The sequence below is a fragment of the Phragmites australis genome, chromosome 13, assembly GCF_958298935.1.
Source record: "Phragmites australis chromosome 13, lpPhrAust1.1, whole genome shotgun sequence".
In the NCBI taxonomy this organism is placed as follows: Eukaryota; Viridiplantae; Streptophyta; class Magnoliopsida; order Poales; family Poaceae; genus Phragmites; species Phragmites australis.
This window is the reverse complement of record NC_084933.1, coordinates 20,932,048-20,948,280: the sequence shown is the minus strand read 5'-3', so window position 1 is coordinate 20,948,280 and position 16,233 is coordinate 20,932,048. Positions and strand designations below refer to the sequence as shown.

Genomic DNA, 16,233 nt, shown 5'->3' with positions numbered 1-16,233 from the left:
GATTTCAGATATTACAGACATCAGTTTTCGATATTGCAACGGGTAGTTTAAGCATCCGATCTATCAAACGTCCGGACGCTAAAATCTCCTTTTTAGAAAATTAATTATATATTTAAAATTAATCATCTTTAGATTATATATCTCGTATGAATTAGTTTATACAATTTTGTTAGATAAAAAAGTAAAAAATAAACATGGTTATAAACTAGTTCACGTAGGATATATAATAAAGGATGATCAACGGTAGATATATTGTTAAAATTTAATCATTAATCAAATTTCCCTTGTTTTTAGTTGTGTCCATTTTCTGTCTCTACTTGTTTTTTTTTTCTTTTTCTTACTTTCTTACAGTTTCCTCCGTGCTTTTTTGGCTGACTTTCGTCTTGTTTTGCTAATTCATTTAACTTCAAGTTAGCACTTTCATACATTTTCTCTGTGATCAAACAACAGAGCGGCTATTATGCCATAACGTTTGCCAAAACATCCTTATTTTAGCCATGCGAGATACAATTTTCGAACCGTAATAAATCACAAGCTTTAGGCTGGAAATTTTTCAGTTTTGATGCAAATTTTTGAGTTGGAAAAAAAAGGTCAAACCTCAATGGAAAGGGGAGTGTATATTTAATTAACACTTCAAACTTTTTGGTCAGTCAAAACTTGTTGCATATCTCTTCAATGAGCAGTTAACACCACGGTGCTGCAGAAGCCAGAGAGAATTTTGTAGTGTCAGGTTTTAGAGTGGCACGGACAACATATTTGTCAACTATGAAGACAAGTAGATGGATCCAGAGTCAAATTTTAGGAGATGTTTAATTTCTTCTCTTTCCTCCTTCATCTCCTCTTTTTTCTCTCCTACTCACTCCTCCTTTTGTTGTTCTCTTTTTCCTCTTTTATGCCCAAAAATTATAAGGGATTTGGAGAGCTCTCAAGTGTTTTTAGCTAAGGGGGCTCAATCCGCGCTTTCGAGGGTAGAGCTGATAATAAGAGGCAATGATAAAGGGAGATGAATATTGGCAAATTGTATCATCATATCATGTTATTTCTTTTGAGAGGAAGCCTTGAATTTTGGGGATTTTTATCATTTCAGTTTTTTATATTTTTCTTATCCCATAAAAGGTATTCATGTTGTCCTCGGCTATATATTTATACCATTTTGCGAGTTAATTGATGAATTTTTAGTGTGCAACCGGTTCTTCTTTCTTTTTGCAAATTCTAAGTTCTAAAATGTTCTTCTTTCTTTTTTGCAATTTTCTTATAAGAAAGGGAGAATTGTAAGATTACCACTCCTGTGATCCCTAATTGATGAATTTTTAGTGTGCAACCGGTTATTCTTTCTTTTTGCAAATTCTAAGCTCTAAAATGTTTTTCTTTCTTTTTTGCAATTTTCTTATAAGAAAGGGAGAATTGTAAGATTGCCACTCATGTGATCCCTTAATTCATTGTTGCCACTAAAAAAAATCAGAGGTCACATATACACCACCGGAACTCAAGTTCAAGACCGCCGCCTACCACTTGTTAGGCATTCCATTAGTTGTTGTTAGCTTCAGGTAATATAAGAAAAAAAAACTGCAGCTAAAATGAGCGAGGTGAGGAAAAGACATTATTTCCCTTATAGGCCTCACCTCCTTCCCCTGACTTAGTTGCTCCTCTCCCCATCTTGTATCTTTCTCGTACATGCTTAAATCCCTAATCCCCTCCTATCGGCGAGCTGCGAGCGAGTGGAGGTGAACATGCGGGAGGCAAGATGGTAGTAGTGGGCGCACAAGATTGCGCATGAGCAAGCACACAAGAGGAGATCCACGAGCAAAATGGAGCCAATTCCCGTATGGTAGTAGTGGCAAAATGGAGCCAATTCCCTCCTCTGGGTATGATTTTTGAGCTCTCCTTACCCAAGTAGCATGGATTGCAATGGGATGTGGTTCGATTCGGATGAAACTCGCCCCTAGATTTTTCCCGTGTTCGATTTTGTCTTTGTTGTGGTGTGTAGGCTAGTTTACTTTACTAACCTGATTGTGTGTTGTTCTATTTTTGTTGTGTGTAGGCTGCTTCGCAGGGATTTCAAACTCATGGTTAGAGTTTGCACCTCTTTTATCTTACCATGTGGTGGTACAAAAGTCATATTGCAAAGGTAGGTCACTGGCTCCTAATGTCGACATAGACAGCTACAAATTAATGAATTTATTGGACAATGTAGCTGAGCATTACCTTTGGGGCTCAAAGCGGTACATTAGTTTCTAGCGTTCGAGTGTGGATGCTTCTATGGAGATCACCAATGATGACCTGTTGTTAGAATGGTTTAACATGAATTGTGAAATAGGTGTCATATGCATTTATGCCTAGGTGAACGATTTATATGGTCCATTGCAGTTTTCATCAACTAGGAGAAGGTTTCACCCTTCTTGAAGAAACAAGCTAGCTAAACCCCTTGTTGAAGATGGTCCTCCTGTAACTCCAGCTATAAACTTGGACCCTTCTGTTGAGATAACACAACCCACACAACCCAATGGGAAGGAGGGGCAGAACATATTTTCGATATGTTAAGGACGTAGTTGTAGTCAATGAAGAGATAAATAACTCTAACTGTGATTCACTAGAGGTGTCTAGTGACAGTAGCTATGACTCTGATGCTGCTGCATCATTTGACTCGGAAGATGACCCTGACATTTAAATCCTTCATGATGCTGGGGATGACTCTCACCCTGTGTATTGTTATGATCCTGATAATCCTTGTATTGATGAAGATGAAGTGTTCGCAGATGTGGACTTGTGCAAGGCAATAATTACTCACCATGCAGTCATCAATGACTATGCTTTCCACACTGAGAAGAATGACACCACTAGATTCAGAGCTAATTGCAAGAGGGATGACCAGGACTGAGTGAAAATTCTATGCACCTACTAGCAAGTACTTTGGTTGTAAGATAAATTTCTGCTGCTATGTTTATTTGTGTTTACCTCAATTGTGCAGGTACTAAAATTACTATTGTTTATATGCAAGTGAAGGTAAATAGGCCAACCCATACGTGCAACTGAGTGAATAAGTGTGGTGCTATCATGACCACAAATAATTAGGTAGCAGAAAAGGTCACTGAGTGATTGAAGGAAACACATACATTAGGACCAAAGGACCTCCAGGAAAAGATTGAAAAAAAAATACAAACTCAAGATTGGGTATCACAAGGTGCTCCAGGGCAAGGAGAAGGCCCTAGAGAAGATATTTGGCAAGTGGGATAGTAGTTATGCTCTGTTGCCCACCTTTAGAGAAGAGCTTTTGATGTTTCAACTTAGAAGCATAGTTGAGATAGACACTGAGATGCATAACGGGAATGTATGCTTTAGGAGACTCTTCATAGCATTGAAACCATACATCGATGGTTTTTGCAAGGATGCAGACCATACATTGTCATTGACTCAACACACTTTACATGAAGGGCTAGAGGTCAATTGGCTATTGCTGTTGCAATAGATGGTAATTATTGGCTATTTCCAGTTGCTTATGGAGTCTTAGAGGTTGAGTCCAAAAAGAGTTGATTATGGTTTATTCAGAATCTGAAGAAGGCTATTGGCACTTGTGAAGGCTTGATCATTAGTACAAATGCAAGGAAATGACTAGAGAGTTCTATTGGAGATGTATACCCAAATTTTGAGCATAGAAAATGTATGTGACACCTATGGAATAGCTTCAAGAAAAAGTATGTTGGCCCTTTATTTGGTCAAAATTTGTGGCCAGCTACCAAGGCCTACATAATTGAGAAGTTTAACTACCACATGAGGAAGATTAAAGACAACAACCCTGACGCAATTGCATATTTGGATGAGTTTCACCTACTTTTATGGAGTAGAAGCAAATTAGCTTTCTAAGGTTGACTACATCAACAACAATTTATCTGAATCATTCGATAATTAGATTGCAAAGTACAAGGAGATGCAGCTTGTGGACATGACAGACAAGGTTAGGCAGATGATCATGGTAAAGTTTGGAGTTAGAGAGAGGCTTGCCAGGAACATGGAGGGCAAGATAATCCCTAATATTATAAAAAAATTGCATGCATTGACAAAGAATATCAAAGGTCATGAGGTGCTTAGAGGTAATGGAGATGACACGGTTGAAGTTTTTGTGATAGCCAAAACTGGAGTGGTGATAAGGCATGCCATGAACCTAAAGGAGAAGGCTTGTAGCTGTAGAGCTTAGCAAATTAGTGGCAAGCCATACACACATGCACTAGCTTTCATAGGTACACTTAGGCAAGTAGATATGAATGACTATGTGCATGAGTATTACTATGTGGATAGGTTCAAAAAGACATATGTTGTAGTATTGAACTCTTTGACATCCAAGCACCAATGGATATATGTTGATCCTGACTACAAGATCAAAAAGCCAATGTTGGGAAGGAAACCTGGGAGACCAATACAAAGGATTAAGGGTTTTGAAGAGGCCGGTACCAGCAAGAGAAAAGTGATATATTCTGAATGCAATGACATAGACATTTTGCCAAGAATTGTTAAGGAGGTCCTATAGCTAAACAAAGGTACACTTCTTAGCTGTCTTTATATTGTTCCTAATACAAACTAACTTCAACTTATTTATGTAGGAGAGTTACTTCAACATCAGAGCAAACACAAGTTGTGGGGAGCAATAAGCCGAGGACTGCAGAGACTACAACCCGTGGTGAGAGGGGCACGTCAATAGCTACTGATTCCAACAAGTAAACATTTTGAATCATCTACAATTATATAATGTCTTATAACTCTCATATAATTTGGATACTGGTATAGCCTCCATGCAGTACAAGCACAAGCGCAATTTATAGTTTGTTGTTTGGAAAAAGGTAGAGGCAGAGGTGGAGAGAAAGAGGTGGAGGAAGAGGTGGAAATACAAGGAGGAGATCTTATTTTGATGCCCCAATTTTCTGATGTGTAGTACTTATGTTGTGCTTTTGATGACCTATTTTGATATCACTGAACCATGTGATCTCTAAGTATTTTGTCAAACCATGTGATCTCTTAGTACTTGTCAAAATAGTATTTCTCATCGATGTTGATGTCATGTTCAATTTCTGGGTGATGATTGTGTGATGCTTTTATTATATCATTTCAAAATCTGATTTCTGCATTATATCTAATAATTTTAGGCACATCTGATTTTGGTATGAGCTTGATGGAGGGAAAAATATTGTTTTTCATGCATTTTAGTTCAAAATCCAGTGTCAAATGTGCAATAAACAACCAAGGGCACAAAGGTCTTCGGGGTGCTCAAAATTAGGGCTTTAACATCGTCGATCCTCTGTTACAAATTAATGGCATGTCTAGATATTATGTCAGCAAATGAGTGGCAAATATGTAACCAGTGTTTTTTTAATGGCAAACGTGCAATTGAGTAACAAAGTAGTGGCAAATATGCAATATACTATCTTTCTCTCCTAGAATTGCTGTTTTTAATTTTTAAGAAGAATTGCTATTACCAAGATACTATTTAAGACACAAGGACCTCCGACAACTAAAAGAAGAACATAATTATTTCGCAGAAATATCATTTTAAATAGTTCATTTAGGATTTTAGGCATACTCATATTTAGGGCATGTTTTTTTCAGATTGCTTCAGACTTCTGCTTCTGTCAGAAGCCCATAAGCTCAAACAAACGGGTTTGTTGAGAAGTAGCTTCTGAAGAAGCTAGAAGCCTACTTCTGAGGAAATAAAATAGAAGCTGAGAAGCTAGCTGAAAGTAGCTTTTTTGAGAAATAGTGTGCGGAGAAGCCAAAAAATATTGTAAAATCTAACAGCTAAAATTCAAAAACAGTTTTTCAGAAAATCAAAAACACAATTTTTCAGAGAAACAAAAATAAAAATCCAAACAAATAGACCATTAACTATATATTGACCTTCTGCGGTGAACATAGAACATCTTACTTGGACTCGAATATGACAGAATAGACAGCGAGCGGGCAATGATTGCTAGTCTGCAGGAGACACACAACAGATCACTGAATTACTCAAAAGAAAAAGAAAAAAAAGCATCAGATCGCACATGGGGCACAAATCAGCAAGAGCTCGGATCGAGATCACGTCCCAGTCAGGAGGCCCACCGACGAGCCTTGGGCCATGAATTTCGTTTCCCACGACGACGTACAGCTCCAGCACAGCCACAAGACCACCGTCTCCGGCGTAGAGGTGGCGCGGACGTGGGTTGGACGGGGGCGGTCGGCTCGACGGCGTGACACCTCGCCGTGCAAAGGGGGGGATCACGCGAGGCAAAAGAACCGAGGAGAGTGCGGCGTCGAACGGCTCGATCAAGGCGTTCGTGCAATCGCGCTGTAGCGTGCGGTCTCGTCAGATCGGAGGGGCCATGGCATCGAACGGCTCACGTTTCTACGGCACTTTCAGGCAGCCGTACCCGCCCGTGGCTGCATCCATGCATGGCGAAGCTTCTAGCAGGTGTTTATACTATTTTTTGCATAGAGGTTTCTTGATGGACACATGAAAAAAATCAGTATGATACGAGGCAACGAATCCATGAATGTTCTTAAAACGGTGTGGCCACACCAGTTTTCATGGCATCGACTAGTATCGTCTGTTCAGTTTGTATTTGCGTGTGTTTTCTTAGCAATCGAGCAGTATTTGTGCGTGAAAAAGGAGTAGATAAGGAGTTGATTTAGTGGGCTCGTGTGCTATTTTTACTGAGCACGAGCCTTAACAGCGAAGCGAAAACTTGACGACGAGAGCTGTCCTCTTCCGATTTCAACGGTGCCTCAAAAGGCATAGATAACCACCATCATTTCTTGGAAGTCCAAGTTGTTTGAGCAAAGCCAAAAATAAATAAATAAATTTCCAAACTTACAAGCTTCGCTCTCCTCCGAACATATCCACCCAACAACCCGACGCCAGCTGGCCAGCCATATGAACAAAATCCTCCATATTTAAGACCGGCGTTGTTGGCTTCAATTGTTGGTCTTTCCTTGGTCCATTTGCCTCAATCCCCTCCCGGCTCCGGACTGGTTCCAGAAACCTCTCTCTGGTTCCAGAAATTCCCGGCTTATCTTTCTTCCCGGTTGGTGGTTCCACCGCTCCGAGGTTTGATTTTGGAGTCGGATAAAGATTGGATTTTGAGCGAATTTGGGGGCGGTTTCTCGGGGGTCCTGCCTGATTCGTGGCCTGTCTGAGCGAAAGGTCCGATTTTGGGAGGCGTTTTGGTGGGAGCGAAGATGACGATCGACATGTCCATGCCCGGGAGCTCCGGGCTCCTGAACGCCGTGGGGAAGAGGGACATGAAGTTCTTCGGCAACAGCTACGTGCTCGTGCTCACCGGCGCCGCGGGAATCGGCGGATTCCTCTTTGGCTACGACACAGGTATAGGTGGATGCGTACGCCATTGCCTTTGCATCTTTTGTGTGAGCAATCGATGCTATTAGCGGCTGTTGCGGGGCTGACCATGCTAGGAGTTAATTTCCTCCTTATGATGAATGATATTGGTTGCTTGGAGTTGGGACTTGATTTTGGGCAATTTCACATGGGAAAAAAATCGCATGGAGTTTGGTTGAACCTGATGTTCTGAATCGTGTCTCTAGTTAGATATGATGGGAATACACGAACTTTGCAGCGAAATGGACCATATGAATACGTAGTAGTGGACATGGTTCAGAATGAGCTGTTAGTCTGAACCTGCACTGTGAACGATTGAATGAGAAAAGAAGGTCGCATTTTTTTGTAGTAGAGCTGAAGCAATGTTGGCCTGATGATTTTGAGTTTCTAGTACCAAGTCTCAGACGAAGTATAATTGGAATTTTGAAAGCATTAGAGCTTGCAAAGCTTGACTGAAACAATAGTGTAATATGCATTCGTAGCTAAGAAATTTCTGTTGTCAGGTGTCATATCTGGAGCCCTTTTGTATATTCGTGATGACTTTCCAGCGGTCAGGGACAATTACTTCTTACAGGTTAAATACTTAAGTCTAGTCTACCAATTACTGGTTATTGACTATATGGTATTCGCCCTTTAGCCACCGACTGTCTTGATTTGGTTTCTTCCTCAGGAGACAATTGTTAGCATGGCATTAGTCGGAGCCATGCTTGGAGCTGCTGCTGGTGGTTGGATAAATGATGCATATGGCCGTAAGAAGTCTACTCTTCTTGCTGACATGCTGTTCGCATTTGGTTCGCTTGTCATGTGTGCTGCTGGCGGACCTTACATTCTGATTCTTGGAAGGCTCCTTGTCGGTTTGGGTGTCGGTATAGCATCGGTCACTGCACCCGTTTACATTGCTGAAGCTGCTCCTTCAGAAATTAGGGGAGGTTTGGTGTCAACGAATGTCCTCATGATTACCGGTGGCCAATTCTTCTCCTACCTTATCAATCTTGGCTTCACTGAGGTAATATTAACCTCCAGCCAGCATCGTCCCTCTATTCAATTATTCTCATGAAACAGTTTTCAGCCGAAGCCTCTTTCACATAGAAACAACTGGAAATAGTTTCATTTCAAGCTAGATGATACTGCACAAATTAAGTCTTGGAGTACAATTCTGAAGGAACACAATTGCAACTATATTTATGAGCTTGCATCTTATATTTAAAATCAGCAAGATAAAACATCTTTTATATCAAACTTTCAGCTGCATTGCAAGCTCTTGTTATCATGATGTATATGCCTATTATCAAATGTGAATTTACCTTGTACATCACTAACAAGTTAAGACACTCTCCTTACACGGACTGATACTTTAGTGTGATGCTCTCGCCCAAGAACCATGACAAAAGGCTGCATCTGTTATGCTGTATTTGAGATGAACTCTCTTGAGAAATCTTTGCAAAATCCGTGGCAAATTCATCCTGATTTTTTCCTTTTTATAATTATATTTTTGCATGGCGTTAACATTCTTGTTGGTGCTAGTTGACCGTGTAACACTCTTTATGTCAATGAACAAGAGTCGGCCTTCCCCTGCCAGCAGCAATGAATGTATTACCAACGAGATGTTCGGTGCGTACCAACTTTGGTGTTGGTGACATGCTCCATCTCTCTACTTTGGAAGTTCACTAAACGAGCTAGATCATCACCGTGTATTCTTGCTCAATGCATGTTTTAACACTGCTTGGCTCTCCTCCTCAACTGTTCTTGTAAAAAAGAAGAAGCTGCAACATGGTATTACTTGTCGACATACCCAGTGGACGAAAATTGATGAGACATTTGAATTGCATGGTATCTACTTGTGCTGGGTAATAAATGACAAATATTAGCGATGGTCAATAGGATTGGAATTGTCATTTTGTGACTGTTGTTGCAATTTGCAGCTTGGGATTTCATAAAATGTCTTTTGTCTCTAGAGTTAAGTAAAAAATGCTTGCATTATAGAGACGAAATTGGAATATCAGCCTTTGTCAAGAGAGTTCCATTGAATGCACTCATAAGCTGTCCTATTATTAGTACTTCGTTGCAATGATATGCATGCTAATGCTACGTGGAAACAGGTTCCTGGAACATGGCGCTGGATGCTTGGAGTTGCTGCTGTTCCAGCAATTATACAGTTTGTGCTGATGCTTTTCCTGCCAGAATCTCCCCGTTGGCTTTACTGGAAGGTTATTGTCTTTGGGTTCAGTTATGAACTATCTCCTCTGATGTGGTATTGTGTTCTTATGTTAGTTTTTCTTACAGGATGAGAAGGCAAAAGCTATTGCTGTCCTAGAGAAGATCTATGACTCTGATCGTTTAGAGGAAGAGGTGGAGCTGCTTGCTTCGTCTTCCATGCATGAATTCCAGTCTCACAATACTGCAAGATATTCGGACATCTTCAAGTTGAAGGACCTAAGGCTAGCGTTTTTCGCTGGAGCTGGTCTTCAGGTATGTTAAGCCTTTGCCTTACCTTTTTACTCATGTTGTGTTGCTTTCTGTTGCCAGTGAAGCAGGTATCCTACTTCGCTGCTTTGAGCTCTGCATCTGCATATAGGTTTCAACCCATGCATCAAGTGGGCAATTGCATGGCTTTTCTGCTAACACGTGATATTCAAATTATGCAGGCCTTCCAGCAATTTACTGGGATCAACACCGTCATGTACTACAGCCCCACAATTGTCCAGATGGCTGGTTTCACTTCCAACAAGTTGGCCTTGCTCCTTTCCCTCATCGTCGCTGCCATGAACGCTGCTGGAACCATTGTTGGAATCTACCTCATCGACCGTTGTGGTCGCCGCCGCCTGGCCCTTACAAGCTTGGCTGGCGTTGTGATCTCCCTTGTCATTCTCGCCATGGCCTTCATACTACAGTCATCATCCAGCCTGTGTATGAGTGCATTCAGTGGCTCTTGCCAAGGCGCACTAGGCTGGTTCGCTGTGGCAGGCCTCGCCCTGTATATCGCCTTTTTCTCTCCAGGCATGGGGCCAGTCCCATGGGCTGTGAACTCCGAGATCTACCCCGAGGCCTACCGCGGAATGTGCGGGGGCATGTCAGCCACCGTCAACTGGATCTCCAACCTCATCGTGGCGCAGACGTTCCTCTCGATCGTGGGGTTAGTCGGGACGGGCCTGACCTTCCTGATCATTGCCGGAATCGCGGTGCTCGCCTTCATCTTCGTGGCCATTTACGTGCCGGAGACGAAGGGCTTGAGCTTCGAGCAGGTCGAGCAATTGTGGAAGGAGAAAGCGTGGGGGAGCCATGGAAACTACCAGAGCCTTCTGGGTGCTGCGGCGTAGGCCATCTGTCAGCTCCCATCATGCAGGGCAGTGACGGCGGCGACACTTTTAAGACAGCCGCGTCGTGCCCGGTGATCTAGCTAGGGAGAAAGTTTTAAAAGGAGTTGATTCCAGATCCAAACTGCATTAGGTTGTCGTGCATGTATTGCTATTGTGCTGCCTGATTGCACATGTTATCGTCGTGAAAAATGTTCAGTGTTGAGTGAAAACTCAGGTCTGGCCTTGATGCCGAATCTTGTAATATGCCGAAAGGCCTGTATGACCCAGATGTGAGAAATGGGAAAAAGTTTGCACCATTGCATTTTCTAGTCCAATCAGCTGATCGCATGGGCAATAGTAATACAGTAGTCTGCCCTCGATGGCACCGTTTTCTGCGACCTAGACTGTTTCCGGCACGGCAACGTAGCATTCAGAGACAGATCTGTTGCACTGCTAGTCTAACTACACCAAAACTGTATCGTCCCGCTGTATCTTTCTGTTTTCCTTGCGCCCTTCAGAGTCGCCAAGTGTCGATATGTGTCCTGGACCAAGTGTTTCAACACATCACAAAACATGGCTACACTGAGCTGAGGATCATGTGTCAAGGATCCCTTTACACTATACAAATCTTCTGCTTGATACTCAACAGTACGTACTAGCATGTACAGAATGTGTTGTCCTCATCTATTTACACGTGTTGTAGTGATTTTGCAAAGATTTCTCAAGAGAGTTCATCTCAAATACAGCATAATAACAGATGCAGCCTTTTGTCATGGTTCTTGGGCGAGAGCACCACACCGAAGTAACAGTCCGTGTGTTTCGCAAAAAAAAAAAAAAAAAAAGAAGTATCAGTCCGTGTAAGGAGAGTGTCTTAACTTTTAGTAATGTACAAGGTAAATTCACATTTGATAATAGGCACATATATTAAAAAATCAAGTTAAAATATGTCTTAGTTTATAAGTGATAGGTGATCGATAAGGTTATCGATTTGGTTTAGCAAAGTTTAGATTGCTTGAGTTAGGTTTGAGTATTTTGATTATAGATTAACTGAAGTTGGAATTAGAGAAATATGTTTGTTTGTCTTATGATGTGTAGGTGACGGATGTAACTTAACGGTCGATGGTGGGTGATCGGAGCTAAACGGGTGCTTAGTGCTAGACGATCAAGAAGGCCGGGCGAAATCAAAGTTGATCCTAGCTATACACGTGGATGTCAAGTAAAGTATGAAACGGAGGATGAAGACGGCGTGTTACGGGATGCCAGTGCAAGTGACGAGTTGGACCAAGGGATCAGGAGCGGGAGAGACTTTTCGGCGGTCAGGATCGCAAAACGGAGTACACGTGTCGACATCAGAGCACTTGCTTAAGGTGTAAGCAAATGACGAGTCACACTTTGAGAGCATGCAGAGAGTTTCACGGTTAGATCTCAAAACCGTAGGAGGATTGGAGGAGTATGTGGCACCATCGTGAAGCTTGTGTCAAGGCGGACCTAAGTCGTGAAGGCACCGCGGTCGTTTGATGAATGAAGCAATAAATAGATCAAAATATCATCGATAGTAGGTAGGAGTGTATTACAAGATAGACGTATTTTGATAACAAACTAATAAACTTAGGAGAAGTTTCCTAGACTTATAAATAGAGAGGTATGGCTATGAGAGTGTTTGAACCAGCTACTTAAGCCCCTTATGCCACTTATTTGAGAGTCTAGTGCTGGGGTTTTAGAGGAGAGAAATATGAGTGCTTAGTCTATGTAATAGGTGAGAATTTTTTAAGAAAAAATCTTGTAATTTACCTAAAATAGGGCTGACATCTTTAAGTAATGAAGTATATGCTTTTGCATATGTTTGAATTCTCCTCCTTCTAGTTTATCTCTATTGGTTCCCTTGCAAGTTTTCAAATTTTGCTTTTTCGGTTGTGATTTTCTTGTCGATTTTCGTTTTTGCATTTGAGTTGAGATTTTTCAATCTTAGAAAGTTGTTCTTCTTGTTGCTAGAGGTATAAACGTTTATATATTCATGCATTCGAGAGGATCTTGAATTTCATTGTCTCTGGACCATCAACTTGGAGAGTTGCTTTTTTTAGTGATTGACTTTTTGCTTTGTTCTTCGTTCAAGTTTCAAGCTTTTGTGCTCAAAGACATATAAAATGATCTTGAATAAAATATATGGTTTATATTCCATTCGTGGAATCATGTTGTCTTGGAACTTTCTCGTTTTGTCTCTTTAAAGATTATGCTTTTATTTGTGCGTTTTTAAGAAGTATTGGATGAACAAGGAGTAGACCATCTATCTCATAAGAAATTTATAAGATGTCTATTCATCCCCTCTCCCTCTAGTCACCATTTTTAATCCTGCAGAGGGTTTCATAGTTGGACCTTAAAATCGTGAGAGGATTGGAGAAGTATGTGGCACAATTGCGAAGCTTACGTCTAGGCAAAGCCAAGTCGTGAAGGCGCGACCGTTTGATGGATGGAGCAATAAATGGACTAAAATACCCTCGATAGTAGGTAGGAGTGTACTACAAGAGAGTGCATTTTAATAATAAACTAGAAAATTTAGGAGTCAAAATTTCTAGACCTATATATAGAGGGATGGAGCCACATTTGAGAGTCTAGTGCTAGGATTTTAGAGGAGAGAAAAATGAATGCTTAGCCTATGTAATAAGTGAGAGTTTTTGAGAGAAAAATCATTATAATCTGCCTATATAATGAACTTTATATTTTTACATATGTTTCAATTCTCCTCCTTCTAGTCTTTCTATTTGTTCCTTTACAAGTTTGTAAGTTTTTCTTTTTCGGTTGTAATTTTTTTTATTTCCGCTTTTACCTTTGAGCTGATTTTTCAACCTTGTAAGTTGTTCTTCTTGATGCTTGAGGCATATACGTTCATATACTTATGTATTTGAGAGAATATTGAATCATCTTGTCTCTAGATCGTCAACTTGGAGAGTTGTTTCTTTCGGTGATTGACTTCTTACTTTGTTTTTCATTCGAGTTTTAAGCTTTTGTGCTCAAAGATACATAAAATGATCCTGAATAGACCCTATGGTTCACATTTTATCCGTGGTGTCATGTTGTTTTAGAACTTTATTTTTAGTTTTGTCCCTCTATAGTTTATGCTTCTGTTTATATGTTTTCAAAAGAGCGTTAGGTGAATAATAAGTAGATCATCTATTTTATAAAAAATTTATAAAATATCTATTTATCCTCTTTAATCATCGTTCCCGGTCGTACAAGATGCAAAGAAGAAAACTATATTTGGTAATAAGATGTGAATACAGTAACGTATCAGTAACCAAGATAAGCACCTATGCATCTCTCGAGATCTTCACTTGGATATCAGCAGCATATATCACGTGACACGTTTTCTTTCAAGGGTCTACAACAGGGGAGATCCCTGCTGTCAGTAAATCAGTACAGTCAGAGCCAATCACATGGCACTTAGCTGGAGATGCGTGCACGGTGACTCCAAATCCAAATTAAGTCCATAACTAATCCGGAAGATCTTCAACGCCGGCGACGAGGGCTCCATGCATCTCGACTGGAACCAGAGGAAAGTCCACGCATACGTCACAAGGTAAGTGACGGATCTAGAAAATTTCTTATAGGTGTGTCCATTTCACACCGGTTGCATATAATTGCTAGTCTTCCACGACTCTTTCTTCATGTGATTTCTCTCTCGGTCCTTCACATATACGAAGGCTTGCCCATGGTGTCGGTGTTGAAGAAGAGGAATTTTTCTTTTGTGCTTTTCCGAAGAACGACAAAATGTCCCCTTGGTTCACATTACTCTTCATATTCATATCTACAACCATAAATAATTTGCTTTTCATTGCTCCTGTACTCCAATTCTTAAATGGCTAAATGCTAATCTCCAAATAAACAGAGCAAATAGGCCAAAAGGAACTGAGGAAGAGGGTCGGACGGAATACCTGCGTTGGCCAGCGGCATCCTTGCATGTCGCCCCGTCGGCTGCTAGTAGCTTACGCCTTTTCCTGCAGTCGACCTGCCATGCGTTCATCCTGAGTTCCTGACGCTAGGGCTAGCACTGCAAGCCTTGCCGTGCCGCTCTCGCTAGCTTGCTGCATGCGTGTGTCGGGCCGAGAAAGGAGGATCGAGGAAGCAGGACAACACGAAGCTTCAAGCGATGCAGATAGCCACCCACTTGGGTTGCTGTGCGGCTGGGGCATGGGCGCATGGCCTCATGGGCCTGGTTGGTGCGTGTGGCAGCCAGCAGAAGTTGCAGCCCACAAATATATCTGTGCCCCTTCGTAATGTTTGCTGTTTTTTACTTTAAACTATGACTACACCTAAACTAATTTTCGTTTTTTTGGCGTGCCTGGGCACACATGGGGACCCGCTGCATCTGCCCATCTCAGGTATGACAAGCCGTAAATATGACAAGCCGTAAACTAACCGGCCTCCACGTCCCGACCGTGCGGGCGATACGTGGCGTCACCCTAAGCTATCCAAGTGCACGGGCATGGGACCAGACGCCAATTCCAGAGTCTCTTCTTTATGTATAACTAGCTAAATACACGTAAATACACGTGTATTGTAATAAAAATATAAATATTAGAATATTTGATCCAGTAATATTAATTATAATTATAAAGTAGAAATATGTGAATGTGTTATGGGAGCATCGTCGAACAAATACGTCAAAAATGATGTCGTAGTTTTATTTCAGATGTGATAAAAAAGGAGATTATCTACTAATTTTTCTCTAATTTATTTATTTATTTTTATTAGTAAAAATAGCCACATATCCGTATACGATAATAAACAGAGAGGGTGTAGGATGAGGGTACATGATAAAATGAATAAATTATTTGAATTTTAGAGAGATTTTTATTAGATATGAGAAGAGTAATGAGAAGATGTGATACCGAAATCAACTTATATTTTATACAATAGAAAAGATATATTTGTGCACGTTAGGATTTTACCATTTCCTTTTTTTAAAAAAAATAAAGGGAGCCAATTAGACTACCCAAGAACATTGTTCATATCGGAGTTTTTGTATGCATATATACATCGGAGGGTTCACTTTTTTACAATAAATTAAACAGTGCACCAAATAATGTAATACTAACATTTGCCGATGGCGGTATGTCGTACTACATTGGAGACCGTGTCCAACCGCGTACATATTATAATATCACGCGTAAGAAAAATAGTTGGTTAAATTCCAAGTAGTCTTGCGCATAATCATTCCTAAAGTACGCTACGCTTATGTTGCTCCTGATGCTCTCCAGCCTCGCTAACCTCGCCGTACCCGCCGTGAACTTCAGGCGCCTAGCCGCCGATCAGTCGATGCCGCGCACCGTGTTTCATGGCGCTATGCGACCACCTCGCCGCCGCCTCCAACTGTAGCAGCCCTCGCGGCGACGCTGTCCGCTTCCACCTCAAGTTGCTACTCCATCTGGGCATGTGCGTGGTTCTGTACAGAAGCCATACCAGATGACCGCCAGGGCCGTGCTTGCCCACAGCCGACCGATACGCTGCTACCCGCTTCGGTTTCTCCGTCACGAACGGCGGGTGGTTGGCGGGTGGCCGGCGGGTGGCCACCACCGCCGG

General features: G+C 41.4%; 1 protein-coding gene across 1 annotated transcript; it reads left to right on the top strand.

The window, feature by feature from the left end:
- Positions 1–6,826: 6,826 nt before the first annotated feature.
- LOC133888194 (inositol transporter 1-like) lies at positions 6,827–10,973 on the top strand. Its single transcript, XM_062328344.1, has 6 exons — positions 6,827–7,348; positions 7,864–7,934; positions 8,031–8,366; positions 9,460–9,567; positions 9,644–9,829; positions 10,006–10,973. The coding sequence occupies exons 1-6, from the start codon at positions 7,204–7,206 to the stop codon at positions 10,675–10,677; spliced, it is 1,518 nt and encodes a 505-aa protein (XP_062184328.1). The 5' UTR covers positions 6,827–7,203; the 3' UTR covers positions 10,678–10,973.
- The last annotated feature ends 5,260 nt before the right edge of the window (positions 10,974–16,233 follow it).

What these genes read in the sequence shown, in the direction of transcription:
- LOC133888194 (XM_062328344.1), top strand. Translation starts at nt 7,204, where the DNA reads ATGACGATCGACATGTCCATGCCCGGGAGCTCCGGGCTCCTGAACGCC. An exon ending in CCTCTTTGGCTACGACACAG is followed by an intron (nt 7,349 to 7,863) that starts GTATAGGTGGAT and finishes TTCTGTTGTCAG; the next exon opens with GTGTCATATCTGGAGCCCTT. An exon ending in TCAATCTTGGCTTCACTGAG is followed by an intron (nt 8,367 to 9,459) that starts GTAATATTAACC and finishes ACGTGGAAACAG; the next exon opens with GTTCCTGGAACATGGCGCTG.